The sequence below is a fragment of the Mauremys reevesii genome, linkage group 7, assembly GCF_016161935.1.
Source record: "Mauremys reevesii isolate NIE-2019 linkage group 7, ASM1616193v1, whole genome shotgun sequence".
NCBI lineage: Eukaryota > Metazoa > Chordata > Testudines > Geoemydidae > Mauremys > Mauremys reevesii.
This window is the reverse complement of record NC_052629.1, coordinates 52799944-52820501: the sequence shown is the minus strand read 5'-3', so window position 1 is coordinate 52820501 and position 20558 is coordinate 52799944. Positions and strand designations below refer to the sequence as shown.

Here is a 20558-nt window from a genome sequence, read left to right as displayed (position 1 = left end):
GAAAATTAGATGCTTCTGTATCTTTAGCTATTAGTGCCAACATACGCCTTTAGTATATGGGAAAAAGACACACTCTGGATCTTTACATAGCAAAATGAAGATAGTCAATCTTGCTTCTCTTCTGCCACCACTGCTCCAAATAAAACTACTCTTGAAAATTATATTGGCATAGCTCTGTCAATCAGGGGTGTAAAAAACCACATAGCTATGGTGTAGAAAATTATATAGCTATGCCGACATAATCCCCAAAGCAGACACAGCTACATTGAGAGAAGAGAGTTTCTGACAACTCAGCTAACATTTTGAGGGAGGCCTACCCCAACAGGAAAACCTCTTCTGTCAGTGCAGGCTGCGTCTACTATATGGGGTTATGCTGACACAGTCTATGTCATGCACACATACCCCACAAGCAGTGAACACTGACAGACACATTCTAGCCACTGAACTTTCAGAATGTGTGGGGCAGAGGGAGAAGTCAAGAAGGGGTGGAACAAGATCCTCAACACTCCCACTAAGTTTAACTTCCCTTGCTCTTCATACAATTTTACTATCATATTATACTTGACTGATAAAGCCAATTTGTGCACATTATACAATGAAACTTGGACCTTGTAATACTGAAAGTATTAAAAATGAGCTGGAACAACTTTAGTTTATGCACTCAGTAGTTCCAAAGTTCAAAATAGAGAATGCATGCAACTTGCTCATTTGGATTAATCTATTTCTTTTTTCCTTTGTGAACGTGCAACCCACCCATCCTTTCATACCAGAAAATTTCTTGAAATGTATGTCCAGTTTTAGGAGGGACAGAATTTAAAATTTGTACTTTCAAGTGTATGTAACTGAATGCTACAATTTTTATTGTTATTTTATATTTTAGTATTATGCAGGTAAAATAGCACATAAGGAAAGGTAGAAGAGAATCATTCTTATTAACCAAAATCTTCCAACAAAAATCTGATTTCTAAATCTGAAGTAGAATTTTAAATTCAAAACATATGAAGGTTATTGACAATCTATATATTTGTTATAACTGGATTGCTGCTAAAAAGCCCCAGGTATGATGGTACAACCCAGCAAGACTTAAATCTTCACCTTGATACAATCCACTGCATAAAGCATTTAGTTGGAGCCTGCTAACTATCTGAAGTTCTGGTGGAATAAAAACCTGCAGAGCAGCCAAGAAACTCAGCAAGCTGCAAGTCACAGAGTTGGTAATTTGTTGGGGTGCAGTACTTTCCCTCCTCTGACTTCATTTCCACTCTGTCCATATCCCTGTCTTTCTTTTCATTCACCTCTACAACAACCAAATCTCATCACTGCAATGGCCTCCAACGTTTAAATCTGACAGTCATTACTTCCTGTAATCCCCATGGATGAACATGATTTGGATGACCACATCTGGATGAACATGAGAAACTTTTGGCTATTTAAACATGTGAATTCCTTATAATTTAACATAAGCATTTCTCTCCATTAAATTCATCACGCAGATAGCACTTTAAATATTTGAAAAGTGGTCAGTTGTCTAACTAGGTTAACTGATGCTCTCAATATACATCTAGCAAAACTATTTTATGAAAGATTATAAAAAGTATCAAATCTTAACAAGTCTAACTCCACGAAAAAAAGGGAGAAATTAACTGTTTCTATAGGCAAGATGGTGACAAGTAGGGAGTATTAGTGAAGACACCATTTGCCCTGTTTATTTAAAGTACATGAAAGCAAACAAAACAATCAGAAGACTGAACAACATACTTGTCTCTGTGCACTTAGTACAACCTTGGCTTCTCTGATGGACATTGGGGGCCGGGGAATCAGTTACACACACATTCAGGGAAAGGCTTCTCCCCCCACACCAAGTCAAACAGGAGACGAAAAACAGCCACAGAAAGATACACACAAGAAGGTGACAAGCAGGCGGGTGGCACAAACCTTTGTTCCCCACCGTGGCTGCCAAGCTTTGGCTACTACCGCTGCTTCTGGGCCCTCGTTCCCGAGGGGGAGGGGGAGGGGGAGGAGGCGGCGAAGGCTGCAGTGTCCCTTTTCTGTCCAAGGAAGGGGGCTGCTCTTCCTCCGAGCCGCGGCTGGGGGATGCGGGGGGGCCCAACCTGACTCTCTTGCTGGGGGGTTCACACTCAGCCCCTGCACTCATGCTTAGGAGACCCCCCCGCTCCGCGCACCCCCAAACGCGCTGCGGCGCTGGGCTCACCGCGGGGGAGAGGCAGCCCCCAGAGGAGAGAAGTCAGGGGCCCTTCCCCTCCACATCCCCCCGCTGCCGAAGGCGCGTGGGGGGGCGGGAGCAGCCCGCCCGGCTCTCCGGCACCCCAGACCTTCCGGGGAGCAGTGAGCGGACAAGGAACAGGGACCCGCACGCGGGGCTGGACTCAGGCCAATGGGGGAGCAGGGGCCGCAGCCACACACCTCAAAATGTCTCCCCCTCTCCCCATAGCAACAGCGCCTCCGTCGCCCCGCCTCCTTGGACCGTAAAGCAACATGCCCCGGCCCGTCGTAAAGCGGAACAGGAGACGTGAAAGCTGCGGCGCTGAGGACTCGCTTTACGGCAGCAGTAACAGCGGGCGAGGGAGGGGGCGCCGGGGAGGTTGTTCGTTGGCTCGGTCAGGGCCAGGCCCTGTCCAAAGGCGGCTGCATGGAGGGCGGCGGTGGCAACTCGAAGGGCTCAGGCCTTGGCGGCCTGTTCGGCGCTGGAGGAGCCGGCGGCCCGGGCTATTCCCACGCGGACCTGGCCGGGGTGCCGTGTGAGTATCGGCCGGCCGGGCCCGGCCCGGCGTCCTGCCCTTCCCGCCACGCCCGGCCGGGAGCTCCCCTAGCCCCGGGGGCGCGCGGGAGTCGAGGCCAGGGGGCAGAACCGGGCACACGGGCGGGCTGTAGTGAGGGGGAAATGGGGAAGCTGGCGGCGCAGTAACCGCGGGAACATCCGCAGTAACCCACCCTCCCTCCCGCGGGGGGGGCGCCCTGCCCCGCCCCCGTGCACCGGTACCTGAGACTGACTCGAGCCCTGAGCAGCCGCTGGCACCAGTCACGAGGCCCGCACGGGTACCGGGCCGGGTGAGCTGCCCTCTGCGGATCCGAGCCTTGTGCAATCGCCGAGGAGCCAGTGCCTGTGTAGGGAGGAAGGGGGGGTGTCCAGAGCCGGCACGCGATGATACATCCGTCTTCAGCGAAAGCACTAAGCGAGGTGTGAGCTGAGGCCCTGGCCGCTTTGACTGGCTCTCCGGGTTTCCGGCCGCTATTACTAGCGTTGTGCCTGAGCGGGGGCCAGTATTTATTCATACAAGTTGCTTTTGGCACAGAAACATGAAAATGATCACATCCTTGCTGGGTGTGATAAGCGGGCCTTACTACTTAGTTTAAGAAAAACTTCAGTTTGAGGTGACCTATACAAAACTTTATAGTTGAATGAATTTGACAGTTAAGTATGACTTAAGCAAGTGGATCTATAGTAAACATTTAAGTACTTGTTTTAGGGAGTCCACAGGTTGACTTTGGACAAATTCTCATCCTGCTCATCTCAGCCTGGCTGTGGATTTAAATAATAAAATAAATTTGTAACTTTTGCACTTAAGAATAATCTATACAATTTGTACTAGTCTGTAGATAAATTGATTTACAAAGATGTTTACAAAGGTAGGTAAGTATCATCATCCCATTTCATAGATGGGGAAATGGAGGCAGAAGTTAAGTGACTTTCTAAGGTCACACTGTATGTCAATGGTGGAGTAGAGAATAGAAGCCAGGTTTCCCAACAATCACTTCCTTGATCATGGTGTTTGTCTCCTCCATGTCATGCCGTATATTATTACTGTAGAAATGTGTATATACTAGCGATATCAAATAATAGTTTTGACAGTTTTAATTAACTGAAACATGGATTTTAAATGACCGGATCAAAATAATAACTACCCTCTTTCGTCAACCATCTTCCTGTCACCGTTTCTGCCTCGGTCTTGGAGATATTGCTCATACTGATTTTAATAACAGTTCTTTTTCTTCCTCATTCAGTAACTGGAATGAGCCCTTTGTCTCCTTATTTAAATGTGGATCCCAGATATTTAATACAGGTAAGAAGCATGTTTCTATTTTGATCCTATTAAGTCAGTTATCTTGAATGAGTCACTGTGTCCCTTGTGTAGAGCTGCTTTTCCTAAAGTAAAGAAGTCTGATGTTTCTCTTCTATATCAGCAACAAATTGAACTAAGCAGAAAACTTAAAACTTAATATGTTTCCATACAAATTTTATACTATTGATCATTTGAAATCTGAGAACTGAGTTTCAGCACAGTACTTAGTACAACTTCTTGATGTCATAGTGCCTGAGAGGAGAAATCCAGTTTAGGGACAGAGTGTGAATTAGTCCAAATTAGAAATGGAACTTCTAGAATCTTAAGTCATGCTTCCTTCCAGGTCAAGATCTAGTACCCCACAAGAGGATGTATCAGTTGTGAAACTGATGATGTTTTCACCCCTCACTACTACACTTAATCATTGCCCTTTGTTGGATCCTACACCCAAGAGGAGAGATCACCTACATCAGAATTAGTTTAGTTTAAAAGTATCTCTTATAAAATAACTCACAGCTGACTTATGAAACCATAGTGTTTAAGAAAAATGTTTTGGGAATATCCAAATATTTTAGTGTACAAGGGCAGTGTAAACTAGATGTCGCCTCAAAATGCACAACTGAGTACAACATACTTCTCAACTAAAACAAAAAATATTACTAAATTAAATATCGCTTTAAGAAAGCAGGATTATTTTTAAGCTAAAAATTGCCTGCAAAATTAATCTTGCAAAAAGTTAACATAAGAATGGCCATGCTGGGTCAGACCAAAGGTCCATTAAGCCCGGTATCCTGTCTTTGGACAGTGGCCAATGCCAGGTGCTTCAGAGGGAATGAACAGAACAAGTAATAATCGTCAAGTGATCCATCCCCTGTTGCCCATTCCCAGCTTCGCTATTATATTTAATCTGCCCGAGATTTAGGTAATATGCAAATTCTGTAGACCATCAGAAGATAAAAACAAACTAAACAATTACAGAAAACCTAATTTGCTTCCCAGTTTCATCCAGTTATATTAAATATGGCAAAAAATATTCCTAATAAGATAGCTTCTGCTTTATGTCCTCAATTTTGAACAGATGTTTAGTGTAAATAACTTGTAGTATGATCTTAATAAAGATTTTGTCACATCTAAAATAGCTAGGAGCTTTGCTGGGTCGGGAGGGAACTGCTACTTAAGGATATCTGTTTGGCTAAACAAGTACAGCAGTATGTGTTACTCTTCTGATCTAGGGAATTCTAGTCTTTTATTTTGCATGAGTTTAACACGTGCTCACTCTTAAGATAGCAAAAGTAACAACTCTCTTCAAAAGAGCTTCCATTCAGTGAGTTTGGGAATTGCAAAGCCTTCAGGAGACACATGATAAATATTCTGTAACCTCAGTGGTGAATCTTACTTAATTTAAGTAAGAGAAAACAACACTTGTATTCTATTCAAAGATTTTTTTTTAAAGTAAAAACCTGTAGTGTATAAACCAATAGAAATAGTACTTGACTTCTTACTTCCTCTTTAACTTGCTCTACAATATCCCCTTCGTCTGTTGTATTGGCATATCTGGGGTAGTCAGTCATCTTGAATTTGGAAAATCCTAGAAGTCTTTATACCTACTGCCAGGCCCATGACTGGTGGCAGATTTGCCTTGATTATCTGCTCCTGGGGGAATTCTGTGCCACTGTGGATGTGCAGAATTCATGTCCCCTACAGATTTCCTTGCTTCCCTGCAGAAAAATGACTGACAGGGAAGCCACAAGAGCAGTCATGCAACTCTCCCCAGCAGTATGTTTTGGGTGCCCAGGGCAGTTGGCAGAGAGGTTAATCACTGTGGGGCAGGAGTTGGGACTGGGGAAGACCCGGCTGGTGGCTCCTGCCCTGCCCTGGGCTCAACTGCTAGTCCTGACTGGGCTGGGGAGGAGGGGAATTCCTATTCCCCTGTACGGCATCCAGGGCTGGGTCAGACCCACCTCCAGATTTCTCCCCAGGCTGCAGGAAGCTCTGAAAACTCCCCCTTCCCTGCAGCCATCGCTCCTCAGCTGCAGGGGGAGGGATCACCTTATGGGGACCTGCTCCCCCATCCGCCTAGTCCCCATGCATCCAGACCCTCTCCTACCTAGATTCTCCCGCCAAGCCTCACTGCACCCAGAACCTCCCTGCAGAGCCCCAGTCTCCCTGCACCACCTCTACAAGCCACCTGCACCTGGATCCCCACCCAACTGAGTCCCACTCCCCCAGCGTCTGGGCCCCCCCACTGAACCCTCCAGACCCCCCTCCCCCTGCTGAGCCCCAACCACCTTCACCTGGACCCCCCTGCATAGTCCCTTTTACTATTGCACCCAGAACTCCCCTTTCCTCCCCTCCCCGTATGCCCCTGTGCACCCGGATCCCCCCACTGAGCCACCAACATCCAGATTGCCCCACACAGAACCCTCTCAACTCACATGTGGATTTCCCCTCCCCCCCCTACACTAAGTCCCTCCACACTTGGATCCTGCCTACTCACACCTGGTGGACCTGGCACAGAGGGGCAGGGCCCTGGGGTGTTTCTGGGGCAGGCCCGGTCCTTGCGCTGTGTCAGGGTTGGGCGCAGCCTCACAGCTGAGTCTGTGTCCCGGGTGGGAAGCTGTACAGTGATCTCCCACCTCTATGCAGCCAGTGGCCTGTGCTCCCCAGTGCTATGCAGGAGCCTCCACATTTATTTGACAAATAAAATTTGCAGAATTTTAAAATAATGTTTTGTGCATATTTATTGTTTTGGTGCATAATTTTAATTTTTTGGCACAGAATGCCCTCAGGAGTAGTTATCAGTCCATATTGTGTTGCAGAAACTCACTCAGAAAACTCAGTTCAAAGTGTTGATGCAAAGATTCAGCAAAGAAGGAAGAAATGTTTTCTTCTCTCCCCTTTCCCTTGAAAAGTAAGGATTCTACACTGACTTCCTTTGTTCTCAACAACTGTTGCTTTGATCTAACAAACAATATTTATTGAGAGAATAGCATCATGAATCCACTGGATCTGTGCTATGCCCCCAGCTTTGGAATAATCTGTTGGAAGAATCCCTTCAGCATACCAGACCCCGCCAAGGACGCTCATTCTTCCCCCAGAGTAAGCCACTGGGCCTCACTGCCTCCTAAGACTGAACATCTGGGGCTCCAGCACTCATGTTTCATGCTGTGAGCTCTGTTCAGTGAATCCAACTGCAATAGACTCTTGACTTACATATTCAGGGATTAACACACCTCACCAAGCATCTGCAGTGACCCTCACATGGCATTGTCAAAGCAGTAGGGTTTATTAGTCAACTGGAACACAGCATATATATGGAGATATACCTATCTCATAGAACTGGAAGGGACCCCGAAAGGTCGTCGAGTCCAGACCCCCTGCCTTCACTAGCAGGACCAAGTACTGATTTTTGCCCCAGATCCCCAAGTAGCCCCCCTCAAGGATTGAACTCTCAACCCTTGGTTTAGTAGGCCAATACTCAAACCACTGAGCTATCTCTCCTCTCCCGAAGTCCTTAGGTTAGCATAGAGAAATGAAGGGTAAAACATAGTCCAGGTCCAATCTGGGCCCAGAGCCCTAGCCAACCCTGTAGTGAACCCCATGTTCAGACTCTGGGCTTGTCTACACTGGCAATTTACAGCACTGCAACTTTCTTGCTCAAGGGTGTGAAAAAACACCTCCCTGAATACAGCAAGCTTCAGCGCTGTAAAACATCAGTGTAGACAGTGCACCAATGCTGGGAACTACGCCCCTCGTGGAGGTGTGTTTTTTAGAGCAGCAGCGCTTTAGCATTGCCAATGTAGACTAGCCCTCTGTTTCCTCTCTCTGTCTGACCTTGATTTGTTCCCAGGTGAGAGCCCAGACTCCTTCCAGCAGCTAGATCTTATCCTCTCACTTCACACCTTCTCGGTCCTTTGTTCTCAAGATGGGGGATTTTGCTCAGCTTTCCTGTTGAGGGGTGGGAAGACCCATTTCCTTCTGGGTCATTCAGTGCTAGGTGTTAACATCCTGGTGAGTGGCTTTGCCATTGTCTTCCCAGATTCTCTATTGATAAAGGGTCTGCCTGACCAATTTTTTTTTTTTTTAAATGATCCATTCAAACTCAGACAGGTAGGCATATTCATACCCATCTCTTAGCTTGCCCTGAGAGCAAACAGTCCTCTTTCCACCACTGGGTAGCTAGCACAGTATAGGGGAAACTGAGATACACATAGGATTAATAAAAATATTACAAAAGAAACCCACTTTGTCACAAGTAGAAGCTAGCCTACCCTAACTCTGAAGTAAAAGACCATACTTCATTTAGATATTCAGATAGCAAAGTTAAAACATCTAAACCGCAGCAAAATAGCTCATCTCAATTGATTAGACTCTGCCTGTTGTTATGCATACTTCCACCCTTTCATGTTCTCTGTATGTATAAATATCTCCTGTCTGTGTGTTCCATTCTGTGCATCCGAAGAAGTGAGCTGTAGCTCACGAAAGCTCATGCTAAAATAAATTTGTTAGTCTTTAAGGTGCCACAAGTACTCCTGTTCTTTTTGCGGATACAGGCTAACACGGCTGCTACTCTGAAACCTAGCAAAATAAAATAGTTTTGCTAAAATATCTATGCTGAGAGCACAACGAGCACTTGGAAATCTCAAAAGTAGCACCTAAATGACTGCACTAAACAAACACCACCACCTCACATGGCCAAAAAGGGGAGATGGAGGGAGAAAAAAAATCACAATTCAAAGCCCAGAGAGCGCATTGGTTATTTGGCATCTGCAATTTGGATGCCTTTGACTTCATGTCAGTATAGATACTGGGTCAGCACCAGTTTAAAAAAAAATAATTAAAAAGCTCTGAATAAAGCTTAACTTTGCTATGGATTGAAAGTTTGTCAATTTTCCACTTTCATTGTAGATATTTTATTTGCTGAAATGTGATTAACTATGAGCTGTTGCAGGAAGAGATTACAGGACAACATTCCTACAGCAATAGTACACAAGGGATATTTTCTAACAAACTAGCACGCTGCATCTTCTCTGCTCTTTTTGTATCATTTTGTTCTTCAGTTCTTATAACGCAGAACTAACACTGAAGGATTATGGAGACTACCTTTTCTAAAATACCACAAAAATTAAGTGAATGCAGTATTATCTGATATTGCAGAAAACCTAGACAATATGCTTTGTTTATAAACTATAAAGATGAGTGCCAGGATATTGCTTACCTCTTTAGACCATTCTTAATTCAGCCACAAACTGATGCAGCTTGCTGCCTGCCCACTAATGTCCTCTTCATCTGAATTATATTAAAAATCAGTAGGCTGGGCCTAGCCTCTGAGCTTACAGGTAGGTTTATTGAAACCATGTTTCAAGATAATTGGTTAAATATTCTACATATCAGTATGGCAAGTTAATAATAGCTAACATGCCTAATTGCTTAAGAAATGAGAGCCTACAGACAAAATTAGTAGGGAAAAATGAATTTTCTGGCCTCTTAAACACACACAGATATACTATTTAGATGTCATGGTGTATGAGTGTATCTATCTTTCATTTTGTAATTCATAGTGTGCTCAATAACATGACTGCCAGAATTTTCTAGAATTTCATCCAATGTCCCCAGTGATTTTAGGGAACAGTGAAGTTAAGAATTTTTTGGATTCTGACAGAATAGACAGGGGAAGGAGAAAGTTAAGTTTTTTTTTTTTTTTTTTTTTAAATGTTGCTTTCTGAGCAGATATAGCAGAGACTAATCTATACAGAAAAGTTGAACTGGAGGTGTGACATTAAACTGATTAAGTTACCCAGTGCAATTATGTGTGGACGCTTACAGCAGTTTGTCTGGTTTATCTGTTTAGTTTGCACCTATGCATTTCAGATGCAAGCTAAATGGATATAAACCAAGTTTAAATTAGTGTAAGAGTGTCCAATCACAAAATTGCTCCAGTTTAACTAAATTAGTTTAATGTCACATCTTTAGTTGAACTGGTGCAACTTTATGCATGAACCAGGCCTAAAGTCTGGTTTGGTTTTTTTGCCAAGTCTACCCATTGATTGAACTAACTGTAAAATTACTAAACTTCTGGAGTACAGATATCTTTGAACCAAGCAAGACATTTTCTTTCGGACAAGTCATAATGTTGGAAAAAGACAAAAGAAAATTTCCGTAGATTTTGTACAAACAGTACATTTTAATATCAAATGCTACAGCCATACTTTAGGGAATATTGTGAATTCCAAACCAGGATCACCTTATGATCTATCTTTGGCAAAGGAGGAGTTTGCTAGAAAAAATATGCAGACGTTGATTGCTTTGCTCTCCCACATCTGATGTGTTGAGAACAAAAGTGGAAGCTGTTAGATGCTACATCTACACTAAATGAAGAAGGAAACTTACTATCTACCTTAAAGAAAATCTTACCACAGAAAATATAAGTTACCAAGGAAGATGCAATATTGACTCTCAAAAAATACAGAACTGTGAAACTAGAATTTTCCTTTTTCAGCTTTTAATTGGATATAGGGTAGATATTGTGCTAGACTTGTAAACTGCATAACAAATTATAAAAAAAATCTTACTTCTGAATTTTTATTATTGATGTGCGTGCTCCAGAGAAGCAGCTGTCATGTTGATTTCTTCTTCCATCTCACCTTGGCAGGTCTGCATGATAAAGCCAAATAAACGCTGTAATTGACCTACCTCCACCCACATTTTGGCATTACCATTGGTTGCCATTGATGTACAGCAGATTCATCTGGAAAGATAATCAGAAACACCTCTGTGGAAAGACTTGTGGATTTCTTTGTGCATCACTCTCCCAAGACATTAACTTCGCACATTTTTAATGCTTAACCACCAATAGCTTTGTATTCCTTGCCCCTAAACATCCTCAAAATAGGTCTCTTATACTGCTCTAAGGGATTCTTTATAGTAACTATAAAAGTAGTAGAACTTGAATGCTGTATTATGTTGGTATGCATTTAATCGGAGAATGCATAAGTGCTTTCAGAGGCATAAGTAATAAACATCATACAAATGATTAATGAATACATACTGAGTTTCTTGGCTTTTTCACTTCATATTGAGTTAGCTGGAAATACTAGTCTAGGAAGAGAATCTCATCCACTTACAAATTCTAAAAAAGGAATATTTTAAATATGCAACTAATTTATTCCTTCTGAATACTTTTCTGTAACATAATTAGTGAGAAGCAAGAGTATTACTGATCTTTTTTCCTCTGTAATGTTCAGCAGCATTTATGTGGAAGTGTTTGTTTTGTTTTTTAACCATGGTTAAGCCAACAGAGAATTTGAGATGTGTCTGAAACTATGCCTACTTGGAAAGTACAAATGTATAAACACTTACCTTTTCTTCTGTTTCAGGATACAGATGAATTTATCTTACCTACAGGAGCGAACAAAACTCGGGGAAGGTTTGAGCTGGCCTTTTTTACCATTGGAGGGTGTTGTATGACAGGTATATGGGACTATTTACTGTATATCTTAATGCAAGATTGATGTTACTGTATTAAATCCCAAGTACATGAGACATAGTAAAACTGAAGAGATGTCCTATAGTGTTTTTTTTTTCTCTCCCTACAGACTGTATATATATTTACATATGCAATGGCTACCTGACTCTTGTCTGTAGACTTACAAGATTGGGAATGAATGTGTTTGTCCATTTACTGTATTGTTGATAAAGTAATGGCTAGTGTTATGATTCACTAGGGGCTGCATTTGGTGCACTGAATGGTCTGCGGCTGGGATTGAAGGAGACACACAGCATGGCCTGGTCCAAACCTAGAAATGTACAGTAAGTATATAACTGTACCCACAAATGTATACTTTCACCCCATCATTATTAGAATGGCTCAAAGCTAACTTTGAGTATATTACAATAACAAAATTAAAGTACATTTGCTTCTTCTGCGGGACAAGTTGTACAAAGAGTAAATATAGTATTAGGTTAATAGAGTTGTGAAATGTCTTGGTTAATTTGTTAAATGCTGATTTTACTTTTTAAATGAGCTTTGGTGGTGGTGTTTGACCCTTCTCAAATGGGTATGGAAAGAGAATAAGTGAAACAATCATTCCCTGGATGCTTATTGAAAACCCACCTATTTCTACAAGTTGAAGTACTCCCAAAGGGATTACAAGTTGCCTAGAGGCATTTTTTTGTTTTTCCTCTTATCTGGAACAGAGTACTCTTTCTTCAGTACTCCTAGCCTTTGCAGGATTAGGCATGGAGAGGCTTAAGCTATGTCTACACTACAGAGACTATGTTGGCATAGCTGTGCTGGCATAGCGCCCAAGTGTAGAGACAGCCTATGCCAAAAGGAGCAGTTTTTCTTCCAGTGTAGGAACACCACCACTCCAAGTGATGTCTGTGTAGACAGATGTGCTCTTCAGTCAGCATAGATGCAGGGATTTTTATTGGCATAATTATGTTGGTCAGGGATACGTTTTATTCCACCCTCCTGACAGACATAGCTGTCCCAATATAAGTGTAGACCAGCCTCAGAATAGAATCAGGCTCCATGCCAGCACAGAAAGCAAAAAGCTGAGTCCACCTAGATTTTCTTTTTCTGTGGGGGCAGGAGGAAGTTCCCTTGGGAAAGGCCAGGACACAGAATTTGTGCTGGGGTGCTGTTACTCCTGAGATCCCTAGCACTCATCTCACCTTACAGTGTTGCACATGCTATATTCTTTCCAAACCTCTAGATTAAACTCCAGAAACAGGCTGAGCTGATTGTATGACAGAAAGGCTTCATATACTGCTTTCCGCCCCAGAATGATATTGTTAGGGAGATTCCTGTAACTGGATTGGCATAACTACAGTAACGCCTCACTTTAAGTCGTCCCGGTTAATGTTGTTTCGTTAATTTGCTGATCAGTTAGGGAACCTGTTTATTTCAAGTTGTGCAATGCTCCATTCTTACCTTGTTTGGCTGCCTGCCCCTCCTCCCCCACCTCTTGCCCACGTGAGGACTTGGCGCGCAGGCTCCCCCTCCATCCCCTGTCTCCCAAACAGGGCAAGCCAGCTGATTGCCCCAGGCAGGGGGGAGGAGCAGGACTCAGCTGCAGTCTCCCCCTCCCTCGCCTCCTGCTGGGGCAATCAGCTGGCTTGCAGCCTTTAAAAGGGAGGGAGGGAGAAGCAAGGACATGGGAAGTAAGCGGGGAGGAGGTCAGGGTGGGGAGAAGAGGCAAGTCAAGGATGGGGGCTTGAGGGAAGGGCGGGGAATGGTGGGTTGAGGGTTGAGCCCCCCGCCCCAGTGCTTGCAGAGTAGGGGAAGCTACCTCCTCACCTATAGCTCCTTCAGCCTCCTTGCCTGCCTCCTCTCCAGTGCCAGCAGGCTATGCTTGTATAGGGTAAGGCATGGGCACCTCCCAACTATAGGACAGAACCTGTATTAAATTGCTTGTTTAAAATGTATACAATGCCTTTTGTCTTGACTGCTCATGTTTGAGCATTGGTTGTATATTCTTTTCCTTCAGTGTATAAAATGAAAATGTGTAAACCAAATATCCTATTGTATAAATCTAAAGTTATTTTCATAATGTTTTAGAAAAGTCTCTAAATTTATGTAAATGGTTGATTTTTATTAACAGATCCTTACTTTATAGATTTGGGGGGGAGAGAGGCAAAGTGAGCAAACTGAGGCAAGAAAATTAACCATTTACTTTTCTTAATTAAGAAATGTCATATGAAAAACTTCTACCAAGTTGAGCCAGCAGAGGGCAACAGACACACAGACTCTACCTAAGTTTGTCCTTTTATGCAAGTCCAATGAAATAGTGTGCTCAGTTCCACCCTTTCATATTCAGCGGCAAGGGTAGACACTCCTCACATTTCTCTTTTATAAGCTGAAACTTGGTTTCATTTTGTTACATCCCCTTCAAACTACATTTTCTGTTAAGTAATCACTAAGATTAAGATTCTGTCACAGGTACTTTTTAGTAAAAGTCAGGGACAGGCTTAGGGGACAGGTCACAGGCAATAAAAAAAAAAAAAATTCACGGAAGCCTGTCCCTTACTTTTACTAAAAATCCCCGAGGGGAGGGAGGAACTAACAGTTGGAGCACTGCCAGGGGCTGACTTCTGGTAGCTGCTCCAGCCACGCCACAGCTCGGATGGGCTGACCACTCCCTCAGTGATTTCTTCCGTCCTGGAAAGTCATGGAATCCATGACCTCCATGGTAATCATAACCTTAATAATCACCATCACAAAGAATGTGAACGAACTTTTGAAAGATGTCAGAAATATCTTCTGTTACTTAATGTATGCCAGGAGTTTCTGTCTGTTTCTCGTATCAGAGGGGTAGCCGTGTTAGTCTGGATCTGTAAAAGCAGCAAAGAATCCTGTGGCACCTTATAGACTAACAGACGTTTTGCAGCATGAGCTTTCATGGGTGAATCCGATGAAGTGGGTATTCACCCACGAAAGCTCATGCTGCAAAAACGTCTGTTAGTCTATAAGGTGCCACAGGATTCTTTGCTGTCTGTTTCTCAGGCAACACAGTCCTCTCCCGCTGAAGTTGATGGAAGTTTTGACACTAGGGTAATTAGGAGCAGGACTGACCCTGATGCCTCTGATGACTTTACACTGAAAGGTCTTTGCTTAATTTAAGCATGCTAATAAAATCAAATTTAATTGCTGCCAATCACTGTTTGAATGAACTACGAAGGCTTTTTCATAAAATCTGTTCTTTGCCTGTAGTTTATTAATCTCTCTCTTTATACTGTTATCTGGTTATAACAGACTTAAATCAAACCATACCTTATTTATGAAAGAAAGATGACCAGTGAAGGCTCCAAACATGGTCAGGGCACACCAGTGCTGTACAGAAATATTTAGTTAGATAAGCTCACCTAACTGATTGCTTTAAAAAAAAAAAAGAAAAAGCAATCTACATTCTTAACTTTAAATTTACATTTATGTAAATATTTTTAAAAGTCAGTACTACAGCTAGAGACTTAATTTAACATTGCAGCTATTCAAAACGTGTATGCAGTGTGTCCCAATTAACATTGCTATTCTTGTTTAATTTCCTGACTCTTTAAATTCTCAAACTTGATGTAAAATGGATAAGTTGGGAAAATGGAGGGTGTTGATGTTTCAGATAGATGGATATTACTTGAGCATCTCTTGTACTACACCTGATAGTTTCAGCATGAGCTTCTCCATACCCTTTCAACTCATTTAAATCTAGCAGCATTCAGTGTTGTCCTGTGTCTTTCAGTGAAAAGTGAGTGTAGTGTTACAAAGGAAAGTAATGGGGAAACAAGCTTGATAATTCAGAAACAAATACATGTAAAACATGTTTTCATAGTTTGACACTGAATTCCAGTGGCAGTAAGCTGTCCAGGGCAGTACCATGCCCCTGACAGTGTTACGCTGCTGGGAGATAAAATACTGGCCATTTCATCTGTCTGTCATCACACTTCTGAAGGCAGCTGCCACCAGTGTGGAACATGTTGTGCTTCCCTGAGTGTGCACTAAGCATTTGCCTTCACTTTTTAATGCTAGTCTGGAACCATGCATGAAATATGAAATTTCTTAAGCTTCTGTAGTGTACATGATTCCAGGGGCAAATGAATACCGTATTTTCCGGTGTATAAGACGACTTTTTAAACTAAAAAACAACCCCCAAAAATCAGGGGTCGTCTTATACGCCGGGTATAAACAGCTTCGGCTGAGCCAATCCTGGGAGGGATCTCACTGGTGTATTCTATTAATGCATACAAAGCCTGCTTGGATTGGCAAAGGTTGTAATAGCCCGCCTCTCTGACTCAGCCAATCCAAGCAGGCTTAATAGATGACACCGCTCCCGTGAACGCTCCGCCCTCCTTCTCCTCCCCTTCCCCGGCTTCCCACTAATCAAATGTTCGCGGGAAGCCTGAAAAAAGGAGCAGGCAGGTAAGCCGGGCGTGTGGGGGAGGGGGCGGGATGGCTTCTCCTGGCCCTAGCCGAGCGCCCCAGCCTGGTGCCAGCCAAGCACCCCGGGCTCAGGCTGGTCCCGCCTGTGAGGCTCGGACCTGGCCCAGCTCGGGCCCCACAGCTGCGGCTCGGGCTGGGCCCGGGGGGCCGGGCCCCACAGCTGCGGCTCGGGCTGGGCCCGGGGGGCCGGGCCCCGCAGCGGCGGTGTCGGCCCAGGGGGCCGGCGCCGGCTCCGGTGTCGGCCCGGGGAGCCGGGCCCCGCGGCTGCGGCGCCAGTGTCGGCCAGGCCCGGGGAGCCGGGCCCTGCGGCTGCGGCTCCGACCCTGGCCCCCGGCAGGGGTAAGAGGCCAGGGCTGGGACTGGGGCGGGGGAGGAGGGGTTGGATCGGGCAGAGGTTCTGGGGGCAGACAGGGGATGGGGAAGGGGGGGTTGGGTAGGCACCGCGTGGGAGTTCCTGGGGTCTGTTGGGATGGTGGTGGATGGAGTCGGGGCAGTCAGGGGACAGGGAGCGGGGCAAGTTTGGCAGGGGGTGGGGTCCTGGGGGGGGGTTAGGGTTGGGGGTCTTGGGAAGGAGTGGTCAGGGGACAAGGAGCAGGACAGGGGGGGTTATGGGTTGTGGTTTCTGAGGGGGGGCAGGACGTGGGTGGGGGGTGTACTCACTGGGCGGTTCCCTCCTGGGTCTTTGGTGGTGGGTCCTTCAGCCTCGGAAGGGGGGGTAGTCTTATACGGCGAGTATAGGCCAAAACCTATGTTTTAACTGGAAAATTAGGGGGTCGTCTTATACGCTGGAAAATACGGTATGTAAAATTAATTTCCTTTAATCTTCTAAATATACTGCAATTTTCTTTTAACCAAATATTTCCTGGCACTATCCATTGTTACTATAACGTAAGTGTTGAGTCATTTCAAATACCTCTATTTGGTAAAATAGTTTTTGTTCAAACCAGCCACCCTTCTTTCAGTCTTCACCATACTGCCTAAAGTCTGGGCACTGGTTCAGTGTTGACCTCAGCAGGAAGAGTGCTGTCTGCTGGGTCCACCAGCTTCAGCTCTTGGAACACTCTGGTTTCCTGGAAGGTCTCTCATCCGGTTATTGTCAGCCTGACTAGGTTTATTGTCTCATAAACTAGAAGTGAGCACTTTAAGTCAGTAATTGGATCAGAGATACCCAGTATACTGCAGTAGTTGGTACTGGTGATTCAGTAGGTAGTGGTCTTTGAGTCAGTAATGAATAAATACCAGAGGGAGTTGAGGGCACTATGCTGCCTAGGCTGCCATCATTCAGCACTGATGTAAAACCTAACCAAAGGTTCCGACAACTTGATGATTATAAAGATATCATGGCCGTTTTCGCAAGAATACGGTGTTAACTCCAGTGTCTTGTCCAGAGTCTGACTTGGGGAATTACATTTCCTACCTACCATAAATCCTTCCTGTAACTTCAGCTGGATATGATAGTGTTTTCTGGGGCTCAATGTTTACCGGATCCTTATTAGTCAGAGGCAGAGGTGTGTGTGTGTATGTATGTGTATATATATATATATATAATAAAAAAAAAATTCCCTGGAACCTAACCCCCTCATTTACATTAATTCTTATGGGGAAATTGGATTCGCTTAACATCATTTCGCTTAAAGTCACATTTTTCAGGAACATAACTACAACATTAAGCGAGGAGTTACTGTACTCAGTGTTGAGTGGCTAATTTTTCATTTGTAGCTGTGTCATTTCTACCTTGAATGCAAGAGGAAAGTTTATTGGCTTCCTTGTCTAATTTCCTCCTCTCATCCCCACTTCTTAAGTCATTAGGGGAGTCTAAGACTGTCAACACTACAGTCCTTACAGCTGCATCACTATAAGGTTTCCCGAGTAGCCGCTCTATGCTAATTAAAACATTCTTAATGAGCGGCAGTAACTATACCAAGAGCTTCTCCTGTGACATAGCACTGAAGCTCATTTCACTCAGGCAGGTGGGTTGTTTTTTTCCACATCCCTGACTGATAAAATTTTTACCAACAAAAGTGCTAGTATAGACAAAGCCTAATATACCTTATGTGACTAGAAGAGGATTATTATGGTTCATTTGGAAGCACTCTAGTACAGTATTTTTCAAACCATGGGTTGCGACCCAATACTGGGTCGCGGCACGTAAGGCACAAGGTCACCTTGCTCTGGTCAGCACCACCAACCGTTAAAAGTACCGTGAGCGATGCTGCCCAGCTAAGGCAGGCTAGTGCCTACCTTTTCCGACACTGCGCTGTGCCCCAGAAGCAGCCAGTCTGGCTTCTAAGCAGGGGGGCTATGGGGCTCCCTGTGCTGCCCCCACCCCAAGCACCGTCTCCGCACTCCCGTTGGCCAGAAACCAGAAAATGGGAGCTCAGGGGAGGCAGTGCCTGCAGGTGAGAGTCATGCGGAGCCGCTTGCACGCCTCTACCTGGGAGTTGGACCTGCTGCTGGCTGTTTCCGGAGGGCAGCACGTTCCATGGTGCCAGGACAGGCAGGAAGCCTGCCTCTGCACCCTGGCTGCACTGCTGACTGGGAGCCACCGGAGGGCTGTGCCCCAGCCCTGAGCCCCCCCCCCCCAACCTGGAACCCCTACCTGTGCCCCAAGCCCCTTATCCCCAGCCCCACCCTAGAGCCTGCACCACCAGCCCAGAGCCCTGTCCCTCTCCTGCACCCCAACACCCTGCCCCAGCCCTCAGGCCCCCCAAACCTGTAATCCCTTTCTGCACCCCAAATGCCTCATCCCCAGCCCAGAGCCCTGAACCCCAACTCCCAGCCCAGAGCCCCCTCCCACACCCTGAACCCCTCATTCCTGGCCCCACCCTGCAGCCCTCACCCTTGCACCCCAACCCTCTGAGGCTCCCCCCAAACCCGTAATTCTTTCTGCACCCCAAACCCCTCATCCCCAGCCCAGAGCCCTGAACCCCCTCCCAAACCCCAGCTCCCAGCCCAGAGTCCCCTCCCACAACCCAAACTCCTTATCCCCAGCTCCGTTGGGTCACGAGCATCAACAATTCAACTGGGTCCACAGAAAAAAAGTTTGAAAACCACTGCTCTAGTAGATGGTCATTTTGCATTTCACAAAAGTGGAAAGCAGCATTTTTAAGTAAAGAAACAATGTTTTGAACTGAACAACAGCAGCAGGAGTCAAACCTAAGAACCTGTTTTAAATGGTCTCCTGACATGAGGACTGGCATCAGGGATGTATCATTTAAACTTGAGGCGGGCTTGTAGGAAGTCATATACATATCTCTCTAGAGAGAAAAAAAAATTAAAAATACATGATCTCTGATGATAGAATGGCTTTATATTGGGTTCTCATACTATAGTTATTACCATACTAAATATATAGAATTAAATGTGTATTCCATTGTGCTTAGTACCATGCAATCCTCATCTCGATTGGGGCCCATGGGCATCTGATTAATAAATAAGGTATTTAAGTTTTATTAAACTTTTTTTTTTAATCTTCAGAATTTTAAATATGGTGACAAGGCAAGGAGCTCTATGGGCCAACACTCTGGGATCCTTGGGTAAGTCAAACTTATCTCAAACTAAACAATGTACAAAGGGTTTGAAGCAAATTAAAACACATTTTGGTTTCTTGGCACACTAAATGAGTTGATGTAGCCTGTGGCTAAATTTTTCAGTCACAGCTGGTGATTTTGGGTCTCAACTTTAAGACATCTAAAAGGCCCAGTTCTTCAGAGAGTGGTGCTTGGCACTGCCTGAAAACTAGGCCCCTTTCAGGTGTTTGAAGTTGGGCACCCAAATTCTGTAGTCCTCTGATCAGAGAGACATTTGTAGAATTAACTTCAGCTTATTCTCTCAGCCTTTCATGTGTATTATGACAATTGCTTAGTCATTAGTCACCATTTTTTCTGTCTCTGAAAAATACAGCAAACATTAAGTGAGAGAAATTTGAAAGTCCAAAATGGATTTTGAAGACCAAATAGCTAACGATGTAAAAATAACCAACTAAAGGGGGTTGTTTTAATATATCAAAAGAAAGAAGACTGGACAAAAATCAGTGGGCCTGCTGGCTCAACAGGAGTAATTAGGGACAGTAGACATCCTAAAATGATTTCTTTATATCTGTCTCTAACATTGTAGATAGCAAATGAAATTCAGTGTTGCTAAATGCAAAGTAGTAATGCACTTTGGATGGACATATATCAATTAGTTAATTTAGAACCCTGTGTGGTGCAAAACTGTCTCAGCCTAAGAAAGGGATCTAGGTGGTGTTGTAGGAAGCTCAGTGAAGACCTCCGCTTCAGCACAGCTGCAGTTAAAAAAAATAAATAAATAACAATGTGTTAGGATGCATAAGGAATGGGATGGTGAATAATAAAATAATGCTTTTATATAAATCAATGGTGCACCCTCATCTGGAATACTGTGTACGGTATTGGCCATCCAGTCTCTTAGGATATGTCTGCACTGCAGCTTGGAGTGATCCTTCCAACCCTGGGTAGATAGACTCAAGCTACAGGGCTCAGGCTGCAGTTCAGGCTCTCAAGCCCACACAACTCCCTAAA

General features: G+C 44.5%; 2 protein-coding genes and 1 non-coding gene across 6 annotated transcripts in view; 2 read left to right on the top strand and 1 right to left on the bottom strand.

Annotated features, from left to right (window-relative positions):
- PARG (poly(ADP-ribose) glycohydrolase) overlaps positions 1 to 2556 on the bottom strand; it is a 122227-nt gene extending 119671 nt beyond the window's left edge. Inside the window, exon 1 of one of the 4 annotated variants that reach the window (XM_039481688.1) lies at positions 2425 to 2556. Coding sequence is in view for 2 of the 4 variants with exons in the window: in XM_039481687.1 (XP_039337621.1) it covers positions 1936 to 2155 (220 nt within the window). In the remaining 2 variants the exon portion in view is untranslated. The other 3 variants (XM_039481687.1, XM_039481686.1, XM_039481689.1) reach the window with 3 other exon arrangements.
- Positions 2557 to 2626: 70 nt separating this feature from the next.
- Positions 2627 to 20558, top strand: part of LOC120368936 (mitochondrial import inner membrane translocase subunit Tim23) — a 33933-nt gene continuing 16001 nt past the window's right edge. Inside the window, exons 1-5 of the mRNA XM_039481691.1 lie at positions 2627 to 2759; positions 4024 to 4082; positions 11459 to 11552; positions 11807 to 11891; positions 19495 to 19553. Of these exons, the coding sequence (XP_039337625.1) occupies positions 2651 to 2759; positions 4024 to 4082; positions 11459 to 11552; positions 11807 to 11891; positions 19495 to 19553 (406 nt within the window). The 5' untranslated portion in view covers positions 2627 to 2650. The remainder of the gene's footprint in view (positions 2760 to 4023; positions 4083 to 11458; positions 11553 to 11806; positions 11892 to 19494; positions 19554 to 20558) is intronic.
- On the top strand, positions 15423 to 15622 carry LOC120369583. The gene has a single exon (XR_005583256.1). It is a non-coding gene; the product is annotated as a small nucleolar RNA SNORA74 (small nucleolar RNA).